The following is a 13,817-nucleotide window of genomic DNA, read 5'->3' as shown; positions in this document are numbered from 1 at the left end:
ATTCAAACGAATTGAGTGAAAAGTAGGTGTAGAACATGATCAATGCGCTTTGGTACTACTTGAGGGCTACTTCGTGCTCTTTCTTCACTGCTGTAAATGACTACATGAGGTACTGGTGAAAGATGACAGAGTTTGATAGCTTTTCAAAAAACTTGGGGCAATTAAATGGAATAAAAAGCATACACAGGTTTCCAGCAAGATCTTCTTGGCCCATAGTGAAAGCACTCAGCCAGCATGCCAAACAAAGGAATCAAGAAAGGCATAAAAGAACGAACCCACCAGTGTAATTTGGTCCCTAGCTCTTTCCAATGCTCTGTACTATAAAGGACGCGTGAAATGGCCAGCTCCTTCCAACTAGAAAATCAGGACAGCAGTCCCCCAGTCAAGCAACTCATCAATATCTCCCTCTAAGGCCAGACGCTGTTTCATAGAATGACTTTGCACCTCACAATTTTCGTGGGGTTGTAGTCACTTGTCTTTACTAAAACCCTAGGGGTATTTTCATGAGCATTTGGGGGTTGAAAGGCCAGCTGAAGCAGTTTCAGCTCGCCCCTGTCAGACTCAGATATTCTTCACAGATCCTCTGATTGATGCAACACAAACGTTGGGCAGCCAAAAGGGTGAGCAACAATACAGGACTGAATTATCTGAGGAAAAATACTCTTTTTACTCAGAGATTTTTTTCAACGAGATCAGTTCTCAGTTCACTGCACACCTTCACAAAGAGCTACATTTAAGTTACCTTTACTCAACAAGTGTTTTGGAAGAGCAAAGTCTAAAAGGGGATGAATCAATCTGATATAATCAAAACTGAATCAAGTGATTTAGTTAAAGTTCCTTCATCAACATGCAGCAAACTAGGCTGCATTCCCATTAAAAAGTTACATTTCTTTGCTATAATGGCTAGCCATGTTAACTGGTTGTGAGTTATCAGTGAGTAAAAGCTTTAGTTTCTTTTATTCTCTGGAATTCTTTAACATTAAAGAACAGCTTTATGTTCCTAGAAGTTTATTATTTTTTTATTGTGTCCTTTCAGACTGATCTTTTAACAGCACCATATTAAACAACCTGTGTTTCAACACATACACTATACTTTGTAATTCATATCAAAGTTCTTCTATCAATATATATATAGCCTGCTATATCAATATACAGCTAGTGGAGTATTTTTGCTGTGACGTATTTAAATCAATATATCTTTATATTCCTATTTTGGAACAAAATTCTAATGAAGCTTAGTAGAGTTTTTTAGGGGTGAGCATAGATGATTATCTGTTGGACTTACCTGTATATCTATTCAGAGTGGTTTATATAAGGCATAGAACTCTGTGGAATTCAGAAATTAAGCACAGCCAATACTTTTTTCCTGAAAGCTTAGAACTCCACTTGCAAATGTTTTTTTGAATTAAAAAAAAAATAATGTTTTAAAAGCAAAATATTTATATCACTGTTATTATATACACTTCCATTTAATACTGGACATTCACACAGACAACGTCAGCATGAACACATTTTGTGCTTTGAAATCTACAAAACTTCTATGACTATTTAGAGCACAGTAAAGTTTAACGGTATTTTATTAATACCTTTGTTATGGTCAATATTAATTCAAACTGTCATATCTTATATTTCCCAGGTGCATGTTTTTGGATCACTAAGGACAGCCATTACTTTATCCACAGGCACCCCGACTTCTCAAGTAAATGATTTTTATATTCCAAAGACTAAATTACGATAACAAAAATAACTGGGGGGTGGGGGAGAAGGGGGAGCTTTGCAGTTTAAAATCACTAGAATAAACCATAGAATAAAAATCACAAAAATGTGTTTACATGTATATACTGTTATGCACATCTTCAAGGGTTTGTGAGAAAACAGGAAGCATAAATATAGAATCATGAACGTTATGTCATGTGCATCTTCATCAAAGCCTAACGTGTAGCGTCCAGGAAAGCAACTGAAATTGCACATCCAAATTGTTCTTTATGAGAATGAGTAAGTATATTCATAGACACAAAGACAAAAAAATCTTGCTGTGATCATCTAGTTTGATCTCCCGTATACCTGTCTAGAGCCCACAGAATCTCCTGCTAGATTATCTATCATCCGTCATTCAGAAAGCTCTAACACCTCACGTTAATGAGTCCAATTTCGTTGCCTCCCTTAACTTTTGCTTACAATGCTTATGGCTCCTGCTTGCAAGGACATAGCATTTAATTTCCTTCATCACAGGCTGATCAGTTGAATCTTTTTTATTTAAATGTCTACCTACAGATGCCAAGTCATCTCCAAGGTTCCTGTTTGAATGCCTTTAAGTGGGGCAAACTCCTAACAGGTTTCCCAAACCCTGGGTCATTTTTTATCATCTTCTGAAATCTCTCAAATAGTTCCAATCTTTCTTAATGGCAAGACACCAAAACCACAGTTTTTTACTGATATGATGTGGAATAATTACTTTGCTACTTAACTTCTTAGGAATTCAAGGATTGGTCTACCCTTTGTGACAGCATTATCCTGAGAGCTCACACCGAGATGATCTTCTATGATCATCCTAAATCCATTAGGTCACTGCTTTCCAGGACAAAGCCTCATTATTCTTCAGCAGAGACAGATATGTTTCTCTGGTGCCAGATATATTTTCATTTGGTTCAAATATATTTCATCTGGTTATAATAAAGTGCATTTTACTGGAATGTGGCCATTATACCAGGGGATTCATATCATTTAATAACTTCAACTTGTCCTTCCCACCAATTATCCAAAACTATCAGTCCCTAATGAGCCCCATTCATCTACGTCTTCCCATTAGAAACTTGAGGGTTTGATTCCTCAGCGAGCCAGCTTTTAATTTACCTAATGTGTGTCCTGATAATTCTCTATGCCATTTTTTAAATGATAGTGTCATTTTTTATTATATTAAATGTCTTTGGGAATCCAAGTTTACCATAATAATGCAAGTTGCAGAAAAAGATATCCTTAGGTTTGGAAGCTGTACTGAAAACAGCTTTCTGCACTGAAACAAATTTTGAGAATTTTTTTCCTCGCTGCAATGGAAAATTCTCTCTTCCTCCTAAATTTAGTTCAATGTGAAGTTTTCCAAGATGAAATCAAATATTAGTCAGTAGAAACAAAGTGACATGAGCTAAAGCCTTAATAGTATAAGGAGATAATGGCAGCTTTGGATTCAAGTACATCCATTCAAAAAATAGGAATCTTGAGTTTAGTTCTAACATTCCCGAGGTGTATTTGAACTCGCTCCTCACTATACAACAGTCATCTAACTTCTGGTAGAAATAATGTCAATCTCTACTTTTGTTTCACTGTCTATAAATAACTAAATCCAAGTGGACAAGTTTCCATGCTAGAAATTTGTTTTCTCTCATTTTCAGACTCAAAAAGCAGTTATATGAAATGGTGCAGCTTCAGCTATGGGTGTTATAAGACATCCAGCAAAGACCATCCAATAGGCCTGGGGAAATTCTGTTTACAGGAACACAATCCTGACTAGTATCCCATTTCTGAAGTGGACGGACATATATCTCAAGAAATATCTCAAGCTAAAATACCTAGCTAGACACGGCAGGGAGAATGAGAGACAATGTATCTTCTTTAACATACCTATGCGCACTGGAGAAATTTGAAAAATGACTCATACCCCAAGCAGACAAAAGCTTCATGACACTTCCTAGAAAGGATATGTGGGATGGGGAGCTATGACTTTTTTACCCCAATTTATATTACCACTCTTGCAATATTAAACAAAAGAAAGATACCAGTAAGTTTCTCCAGAAGATTCATGAATCTGGAATAAAGTCACCCAGAAGTTCAATCCAGATGCACTTTTGGGACAAAAAAGTGAAGTTTATAGTGAATTTACTACTCACTGGGAAAAATTTCCAACTACAAATATTATGTTCTTATTAACCAGACACATAATTGACCGATACATTTGAGCAAAGCCTGAGAACTACCTTGCTCCCTAGAGAAACCTTGCCCTAAACTCAAACCCACTGAAAGAGACGTTTCCAGTATTGCTACGCTCCATCAGAACAGAACACAAATACAAATAGCTGAATTTGACTGACAGAAATGGAATCTGTTTGTGATAATATCATAAAGGTTGCAATGAACAGTTGCTGCTCTAAGCTGGATTCTGTCATTCTTACTCACACTGAGTAGTACCTGACTCGAGCAAAAGGAAACTTTCACAGCAAAAACATAGTCCAGCAGTAAACTCCTTATTATTATCAACTCTGATCAAGCAATTTTCCAAATCTTAGGAACACTTATTTTCATAATTAAGAAAAACTAACTGTTTAGCCATGTGAATTTGCTCAACGTAAGGAATCTTACCCGTATACAAATATTGTATGGTTTGGATTTTTACTGGAACACAGTCTGAATTTCTTGTTTCTACAAAAAAACCCCATCTTTCATTCTTTCAGTCTTTTTCCTAGGTGGACATTTGTGCAGAATAGGAAAATTAAGGTTTTCTTCGATACCTGTTGAAGTCATCAGCAAAGTGTCTTTGACTGCAGTGTTTCAAGACCAGTACAAGAATGAATGGAGTGGAAATTCCACCTTTTTCCCAACAATCAGCTTTGATTTATCAGCAGCAGACCTTCCACTGCAAACGTAGAAAACAGTTTGCAGATGTATTAATGGCAAAACATTTAAGTTTCTTGCCACAGGTCAGTAGGTGACAGTTCAAGCCTTGTCCCAGATGAGCCAAGCTAGAAATGAGCATCTAGTGCTCCTGTTGGCAAGTTGGAGTGAAGTGATAGTAGTCACAAGACTTAGCGTGCCAATGACTATGGAAACTGAGATGCCTTAAGTGGATTAGGGCAAAGGAATGTATATCCAACTATGTATATATTTAATATGGATTAACCGAGTAGCAAGCTCACTAAGAGTCTACATTATTCACCTGTCATATACATATGCAAAATGGACTGGCTGCAGGTAGGGATCGTCTGTGTCCCAAGTTGTGAGACCTGGGGAAATCTACTGTGTGGGTTACTTCTTGAATTAGGCACCCAAGCAAGCAGATTCAGGCTTTTGGGAAGTAAGTCCATGCCGGTACTACAAATAGTAGGTCAAATTATACCAAAAGACTTTGTCTTTTCAAGGTTCTTGGAAGTAAGCGATGCATTAGAAGTTTCCAACCAGCAGTATTCGTAGGACCTGTTCTCAAGGGAAAATTCAAGCTGACTCTCGACAGTCCCCTGAAAGGCCAAATTTCTTCCATAAAAGCTGGCTAAGAAATGCTCTGCTGGTTGTAGACGCAGCTCTTCTGCCTCCTTGCATCAGTACCCCAAAAAGAAGAAAATTATTTTTGCCAGCTCAGAGAACTCTCACCAAACTGAACTATTGTGGAAGCGATAAATATTTTCTCTAGATCCCTCCTTTTTCCATGAACGATCTCTATGCATCCTCTGAAAATTCTCTGCAGAGAATCTGCACGCAAGCAAACTACTACATGAGGCCCTGCCTACAGGTGTTTCAGTGACACTAAAATCACAAAACCACAAATCCTTGATTTTTGGATCATATTGCCTTGGCCATTTTCACTCCTCTCTACTCAGTACATACAGAGTATCAAAGGAGAACACATCTAGCAAGCAGAAGAAATTTAATTACTAAATGACAGTAGTTCTTAAAAAAGCCAGTGTTGGTTCACATTTTTTAGTAACAAAATTTACATTACACCTATCTCTGTCTCTGACATATGGCCACAAACTTGATTAAGCACATAAAGAGGAAGAAGGAGAGGTATGCTAAAAAACTCAACAATGCTTCTTGAAAATGTTTTTCTTTCCTTAACATAACAAATCTTTTAAGCTGTAATAATTCATACTCTTTTATATGAGTACCTATTTGATTTCAAATTTTGTCATAATTGGTATGAAGCTTTAAAAATGATTGACTTCCAGTTATCTTTGGATCTTGCTGATAAGGATAAATTCTTAAAATGCTGTCAGAGAGCCTGAAGGATTCAGAAAGTAAAGTCTGATTTACAAGAACTGAGAACCTAGATCTCATTTCCATAAGACAAGATGTGTGCTGTCATATCTGTTTTGCAAATGATGTTTGTTGGGAGATGTTGAGATGCCAAAGTGACCCAATTCTGTTCAGCTATCATTGGCTTTGAAAATAGCTTCTTTAAACTCCTACATCTGACTACATTTGAAACTGTTACCCCTAAATTTTTTTCATTCTTTTTCTTGTAGAACACTAACCAGAAGGTATTAATTTAAAAGAACTCAAGCTCTTTTTGCATTGTTAATTTTCCCACTACCAAAAACTAGCTTTACACCTGGCTGCTATTATCTCAAAGTAGTCAAAGAATGTGGTAAATATTATCCACATATAATTTATTAAAAGCTGAGTCAAAGAACAGGTGTTGCTATTGTAAAGATTAATTTTGCAGCTCTTCTGCTCAGACTCATAAATTATGAACTCCTGGGCCCCCTCAACACTAAATCACACACACAACATCCACACAGATCTATTAACTTTAAGGTGAAAAATGATGTGTAATCTTGCCAGCTGCTCTGCCTACAAGCACTGGCACCAGCAAGTATGCCAAGCCCCTCACCGACTCTCCACTTTACAACTGGGAATCGGCAGCTTCACTTTGTCAGCGGTGGCAGTTCTACACTTTCTGCTTGTCAATGACACTAGAATATAACTTTAGATGGGGATGATAACATTCTAATTGTCATTTTTAATAGCACGTATCATTATTAGATTTCAGATACAGAAAGTATTGCTTTGATCAAACATTTTTGTTCTACTCCTTTAGTTATATTAGTAGAAACACTGACCTACTAATAAGGGTGCAGCAGTTAACTACACAGTCAACATGGGTTCACCAAGGGAAAGTCCTGTTTAACTCATTTGATATCCTTCAATGATAACGTCACCTGCCTAGTGGATGAAGGGAAGGTGGTGGATATAGTTTTTCTGGATTTTAGTAAGGCTTTTGATACTGTTCCTCACAGGACCCTTCTGGACAAGTTGTCCAATTGTGTGACAAGAGGGTTCACGGTACGCTGGTGAAGAACTGGCTGAAGTATAGAGCTCAAAGGGTTGTAATGAATGGGGCCACATCTGGCTGGCGACCAGTCACCAGCTGTGTTCCTCAGGGTTCAATTCTAGGGCCGGTTCTCTTCAATACATTTATCAACGATCTGAATGCAGGAGTTGAATGCACCATTACAAGTTTGCTGATGATACCAAACTGGGAGGTGCTGTTGACTCTCTTGAGGGACAGGAGGCCCTGCAGAGGGATCTAGATAGATTGGAGCATTGGACAATGATTAATGGGATGAAATGGGATGAAGTCTAAATGCTGATTCTGCACTTAGGATGGAGTAACACCAGGCACAAGTATAGACTGAGAGAGGAGTGGCTGGAGAGCAGCCCTGCAGAAAGGGATCTGGGGGTGCTGGTCGACAGCAGGCTTAATAGGAGTCAGCAGTGTGCCCTGGAAGCCAAGAGGGCGATCTGCATCCTGGGGGGCATCAAACACAGTATAACCAGCTGATCAAAAGCAGTGATTATCCTTCTGTGGTCAGTGCTGCTGTGGCCTTATCTGGAGTACTGTGTGCTGTTCTGGGCCTCACAATTTTAGAAGGATGTGAAGGTCCTTGAACGTGTCCAGAGGAAGGCAACAAAGCTGGTAAAAGGGCTGGAAGGAATGACCTGTGTGGAGCGGCTGAGGACTTTGGGCTTGTCTAGTTTGGAGAAAAGGAGGCTGAGGGGCGACCTCATGGCTCTCTACAGCTTCTTGAGGAGGGGAAGTGGACAGGGAGGTGCTAAGCTCTTCTTCCTGGGATCCAGGACACGTGGGAATGGTTCAAAGCTGCACCAGGGGAGGTTCAGACTGGACATTAGGAAGCATTTCTTTACCTGAAGAGGGTGGTCAAACACTGGAACAGGCTTTCTGGAGAGGTGGTTGATGCCCCAGGCCTGTCAGTGTTTAAGACGCAATGCCCTTAACAACATGCTTTAACTTGCGTTCAGAAACTGTAGCTTACAGCTACCTTCTTTCACTTCTCTGTTCTCAGTACCATCAGATCAAGGAAAAACAATAGTTATTAATTAGGCAACTACCACCTCTACTGATCTGGTGGTAGGACCAAAACTTTTATCTATAATTTACCCCTCTGTCACATGGGGCAGTGAAAATGATCCACCAGGATTCTGGGAATCTTATAGCACAGGATCTTGGATGCTCAGAAATCCCCGCACCCATGTAATTCAGGTACAGCAGCTATAAAAGAAACATGCCATGCATCTGACATGTCCTGAAGCATCAGTCTCCCTGACCACATAATTGGCATCATCTATGTGTGCACAGCCAGTTCTACCAATGTTTGTGGGATTGTAAATTCATCAAAGAAAATACAGAGAAAAAAATCATATGCACAGAAAAGGCAGGTACCAGGCTCTCCCTCTGGCTGCCTAAGGTGACCTTCAGCCCAAAGACAAGCAAAATGTTCAGATGCAAGTCAAACTGGACTTACTGGTTTTGGACTAAAATCAGCTGGACACACAGAACTTCATTTTAACCCTGTGCTAGTGTTAAAAAAACTGGCATGTGCTCTTCAATATGTAAATTGAAATTTCATAGTCAAACCCCAGGCAATGTATGGATTTGTGAAACTGGTATATGAATAGAAAACTCTTCATTTTTTAAGTGGCATAATTTAGAAATATATTCTGTTTATCTGGCATAATTATTATTAATCATTATTAATCATTAATCCCTTACACAACTGTTCCATTCTGTGAAGAAATTGGCTTTTTCTTATTTTAACTGTGCATGCTTAAAGCAGTTTTAGTACAACGTATTAAATTTTCTAAACATGCTGATTAAATCATCTGTTCTTTTCAAGTATATCAGCCAAAATATGTTAGGAAATAGTCTGTATATTCACCCTTGCAGATCACAAAACTACCGTGAATTAAAAAAGAAAACGCAAAAATTTTAATATTTTCAGCAAGATTATTTACAGGTACCTTGTAGGCAGATAGAACTTCCTACAGTTTGAATGTATTGCAATTTATAGCACGTTACTTGTTGCTACTTGTTCTGTCATTAACATTATAATCCTTCTGACCTTTGCTTTCATGATCAGACAACTGCTTCAAAGAGTGTAGGATATTAAGGATTACTTGTGTGATTAAGAACTTTTTTTTCATACAGAGGAATTCAAAAGAATGCAGGCAAAACAGAGATAATGGAGTCACAGGCCTGAGGAGGAAGGCTCTACTTTTCACAGTTACTGGCGTTTTTTGTGAGTTTTTTTGCTGGTCAATACAGAATTACTAAACAGAGTATCTATTTCAACTTCATGCTGCTTCTCTGGAACAGCTACTTCAACACATCAGGACAAATTGTTTCACTTAGCTAAGTAAACTGTGGTCTGCCATCATTTTGTCATTGTTCAGTGACTGCAGGAAAGCTTATGTAAATCAATCCTACAAAGTTCAGGCCTCAAACAAATGAGTAATTGGTACTTATGAGAATAGTTCCTGTGAGCAGGCATGACATCTTCACAGATTTGAAGATATGAAAAAGAGAAGTTAAAAGTGTGAGGGGTTTTGACATGTTATCTAATCCTAACAAATGTACTTACATTTGTCTTGGTCAGCTTCCACTCCTTCACTTTCTGTGTCACTCGGCAATATCCAAGGTTGATGAGCAAGCTGAAGCTGTTGTAAGAATTCATCCTGCCACAAACAGATCTATTTTAGATAAAATGACAGAGAATGGTTCTATATAAATGCAGACTGTAGCAAACCCTCTAGTCTCAATTAACTAGAGAGGAGAAAGCCTTTAATAAAAAATTATTTTGCTGTGAAATAAAACCAGAATGCAGAGGATATGGAGGCTTTTTTAATTCTTATTTATTTATCTACTCTGTGGAAAAAAAAAAGTCTCTTTATCTATCTGCTATAGCCACAGACATATACATAATAATCCTAGAAACGCAGCGACACAGAACAAAACCTTAATGCAGATATTCCATCTGTCCCTGCAGTTTCTGGACTATGCCCAGACATGTCGTGCACGATTTGTTTAAGTAAAGCTTTGCTTTGTCAGAACTTTCACTGTTTCCAATCTAGCAAGAACAAGGACCTGAAACTTGATTTAGAACCTGTGGTTTTATTGGAGAAGGAGAGAGCCTAGAAAGGAAAAATGCTATGGAAACTTTTGTCTCCAAGATACCATAAAACTCTAAGCATCAAAATATAAATGTTTTACACAGTTAAAAATCCATACGGAGCTGAATATATGCTTTTAAAAATGTTTTACAATTGCCTCCTTTTTTATATGATGTATATATGTATGTATATAAAAATATTTTTCCATACACACACACACATATGTGAGCACGTACACACGCAGACATATAAAATGCTTTGACAGGTTCCTTTGCAATATACAAGGTAAGAGATGAGACTGGAATGCATAGTTTTATTCTCAAAAGCAGTTCAAACACGCAGTTCTAGTCTCTAGAAGAAAACTTAAACGTTGGCCAGATATCATAAAATTACTGACCAGATTCTTATAAGTAACTGAAAAAAAAAAAAAGGGGGTGCCAGGGGGCTAACAGCCCTGTCTTCTTTTACACCAGCTGAAAACCAGAACCTACAGATTCAAAGGTAAATTGCATTTAAACAGCATAATTTTTATTGTTAGCCTACCTGTTGTTTTTTTTTTTTTTTTATTGTTAGGCCATCTGGTTTAAAAACAGAAACCACGTTTGTTTAAATCAGTTCTTGGAGACCAAAGGCTGTTCAATCATCAAGATCTAACTCACTGGGAATAAATTATTAATTGTGTTGGTAATCTGTTGAAAAAATCCACAAAGACTGCTGCAATGGCCCAAGACTAAGCTCAGGCAGGAGCTCCAGGCCTTACGCACATGTTGCCGTTTCAAATGTGCTCAGTGCTCGAGAAGGTTGCCGAGTACAGCACTGAACTGGGCAAAGCGTTTTGGTTCACGGAACAGGTTTCCTGCAGTAGGAGCGAGTGGCTCCCACGCTGATCAGCATACTTTTGAATCTTCCAAAAACACAGAGCAAAGAACTGAGCCAGGCAGCAGAACAGAATGGAAGTATCTTACCAAAAAGAGAGTCTTCAGTACATCCAGTTATGTTCTATACTCCAGTAAGTAGGAGGAAAACCTGTGTTAACCAATGCTATATTCAAATGAGCTGAAATTTCTCACTGTTAACAATGACAGACCAATAAAGATTACTGAATACCCTTTATACTATCTGGATAAATAAAGTGATTGCAAAATTCTGAGTGTTAAAAAGATGAAATGGCAAACAAGGGAGTCAGTAGTATTTCCATCTCAACAGCTATTGATAACCATCACAGAATTGTGTCACTTTAATGGAATCCTTCCTAAAGAGATAAGCGGGATTCAACATTCCTTTTTCAATTTATACAAAACACCAAAGGATAAGGTAAATGCATAAAAGTGTCTCTGCCAAAGGATTTGGAACTCTGATTTATTAGTTTTATAGAGATAATAAAACTATTTCTCTAGGTAGCATTTCTTTGCTATAATTCAATTCAGCCTTGAACAGAGCTGATAATAAAACACACCTGTTAGAACTTTGTAATATTATGTGTGCCAAGAGGCAGAAACTCACCCACAAAATCTCAGATCATGATAAGTCTTGAGCATTAAAAAAACCCAAAACATTCTTCACAGCTGATATGTTAAGTACTTGCCCAGTTATTTAAGATTTGTGCTATAACAAGATTAAACCATCCTGAGCTACAGCATGAGCTTTACTAAAACTTAAGAGCTCTGAATTGTACTTATTAGTAATATTTTTGTATTTTAGACTTGTTACGTTACTCTGCAACACGTGACAAACTAGGAAGCATACATAAGGCATTGAGTGATATATTAAAATTCCTCATAAATAAACAAGTGACAGCACACACAGTGTAAACCCATGCAGATTCTGAATTCTTTAATTCAAACTCCTTATGGAGTTCGGTATGCCGGTACCCGGTAACTGCATCCTTTTCAACTGACTTATTCTCATCAAATATGTATCCATTTTGTAATGGTTAATTCCATTAACACCACCTAAGAGTACGGAAGCAGAACTATTTGCAAAATCTCATCTAGTATCTTCTATAGGATTGGCAATATAACCACAGTGTATTCACATCTATTGGAGATTCCCAGTTCATACCATAAGTCTAAGAGGAATAAAGGCACTTTCTCTTCTTTTATTTTACTGTTTTATACAGGAGGAGGATACAAAACCTATAATGAAAGTTGCAAAATAATTTACAGTATCAGCCTTGAGTTTTATGTTTGTGATCTGTAAAAGTACAAAGAAAGACAGAAATTTTTTGTTCTACCCCAGGCCACCTTTGATGTTTTAAGATTTGTCTCCATGGTCAGAGAGAAGCTGTTACACAAGAGAATGAAATTACATGGCCACAAATAGAGACACACCTCTAACATGGCAAAAAATGTCACTGAACAGAGGTACTTCCTGGGTATGTTCTGTCTAAACCCAGTTCTCTAAGTGACCAGGAACTTCAGTGGGCAAAGACAGCTTAAAAGAGCTCCCATAGTTACCAGTATAACACTCCAAACACAGAGCTGGGAGCAGCAGATTGGCCAGACTGCCATCAGCTACGTTCTGACATCCCAGGGCCTTTACGGCTTGACAGAGGAAGGTCTTCAGTATGAACATATCATATTAGCGGTTTTCCCCTTGGAAGCAGAGCTAGACCCAAGATGAGTTTCCATTAAGTCAAAGGTCACTTGTGCATGTCACGAAGGGATAAATAGGGTTTGAGCTGGGTCACTAGCAGCCAAAGTACTATTGTACCCAGGGAGCAAAGAGAAAGAAAAGAATTTGTCACTTCTAGAAGGGATTATAATAGAGGATAAGATCCTATATAGAAATGCTGAGATTTAACACCAGTATTACCAGTGGGCTTGCTGGATGAAACAGGACATGCCATTCTAACTGTAAAACAGGGTAATATTGCTCATTTCTTAATGTTCTTAAGACATATATATGTATATATATTGAAAGTATACCAGGACACTTGTTGTAAGAGCTATCAGCAATGCCTGGCATTTGGCAAACAGAAGTAACAAGTCACAGCAACTGAAATGGGACTCATGGTTATTATTAGTATAACTACAGAAAGGCTGCAGAAGAAAGCATTTTTAATTGCCTGCCTTGTTACAGGAAAGATCAGAAGTGATGGACAGACTGGATGTCCCTTGGTGGAGATGCAGTGCTCATTACACGGCACTTTTCAGGAGTCTATACAATAATTCTAGTTGGCATCACATGACTATGTATCAGTTAAGAAAAGGACTGCTTAAAAAGAAAGAAAGAAAAAGAGGAGTGAAGTGTTTAGTGATAAACAATGAAACCCTTCATTTCTTCTGAACATTTTTAGTTAAAAATTAATTGCAATTCGCGTTTTCGGGTATGTGAGAAAATTCCAACACACAAACACAAACCCCTCAAAACAGGAGACAAAGGGGTTTTTGCTTGTCAAAAAAGAAATTTGTTACAATTACGTATTTTTTTACATGGAAAACTTCTGATTTGAAAATATATCAACTATTAGTGAAGATACTTTCAACAGAACTGTAGTCACCTTCAGTCCTCATGTCTTTAAATTGGATATCCAGTTCTAGGCGAAGAAGTAGCTCAAGTGATGGGATTAGCACACTGCCATTCAAACACCAAAATGAGGATTTTTTTCCACCACCAAATTTAGGTAAGATTTCCTCACC

At 37.9% G+C, this 13,817-nt stretch overlaps 1 protein-coding gene across 9 annotated transcripts in view; it reads right to left on the bottom strand.

The window, feature by feature from the left end:
* The window catches only part of C2H8orf34 (chromosome 2 C8orf34 homolog), a 272,204-nt gene that overhangs the window by 97,518 nt on the left and 160,869 nt on the right, over window positions 1–13,817 (bottom strand). For 5 of the 9 annotated variants that reach the window (XM_074577229.1, XM_074577230.1, XM_074577223.1 and 2 more), the window contains one exon: window positions 9,648–9,741. In XM_074577229.1, coding sequence (XP_074433330.1) covers window positions 9,648–9,741 — 94 coding nt within the window. Of the gene's footprint in view, window positions 1–9,630; window positions 9,757–13,817 lie in introns of those variants that run through there. The other 4 variants (XM_074577228.1, XM_074577222.1, XM_074577225.1 and 1 more) reach the window with 2 other exon arrangements.

Source organism: Larus michahellis, chromosome 2, assembly GCF_964199755.1.
Source record: "Larus michahellis chromosome 2, bLarMic1.1, whole genome shotgun sequence".
Classification (NCBI taxonomy): domain Eukaryota; kingdom Metazoa; phylum Chordata; class Aves; order Charadriiformes; family Laridae; genus Larus; species Larus michahellis.
The sequence above is the reverse complement of the archived record's forward strand: the minus strand, read 5'-3'. Positions and strand labels throughout refer to the sequence as shown.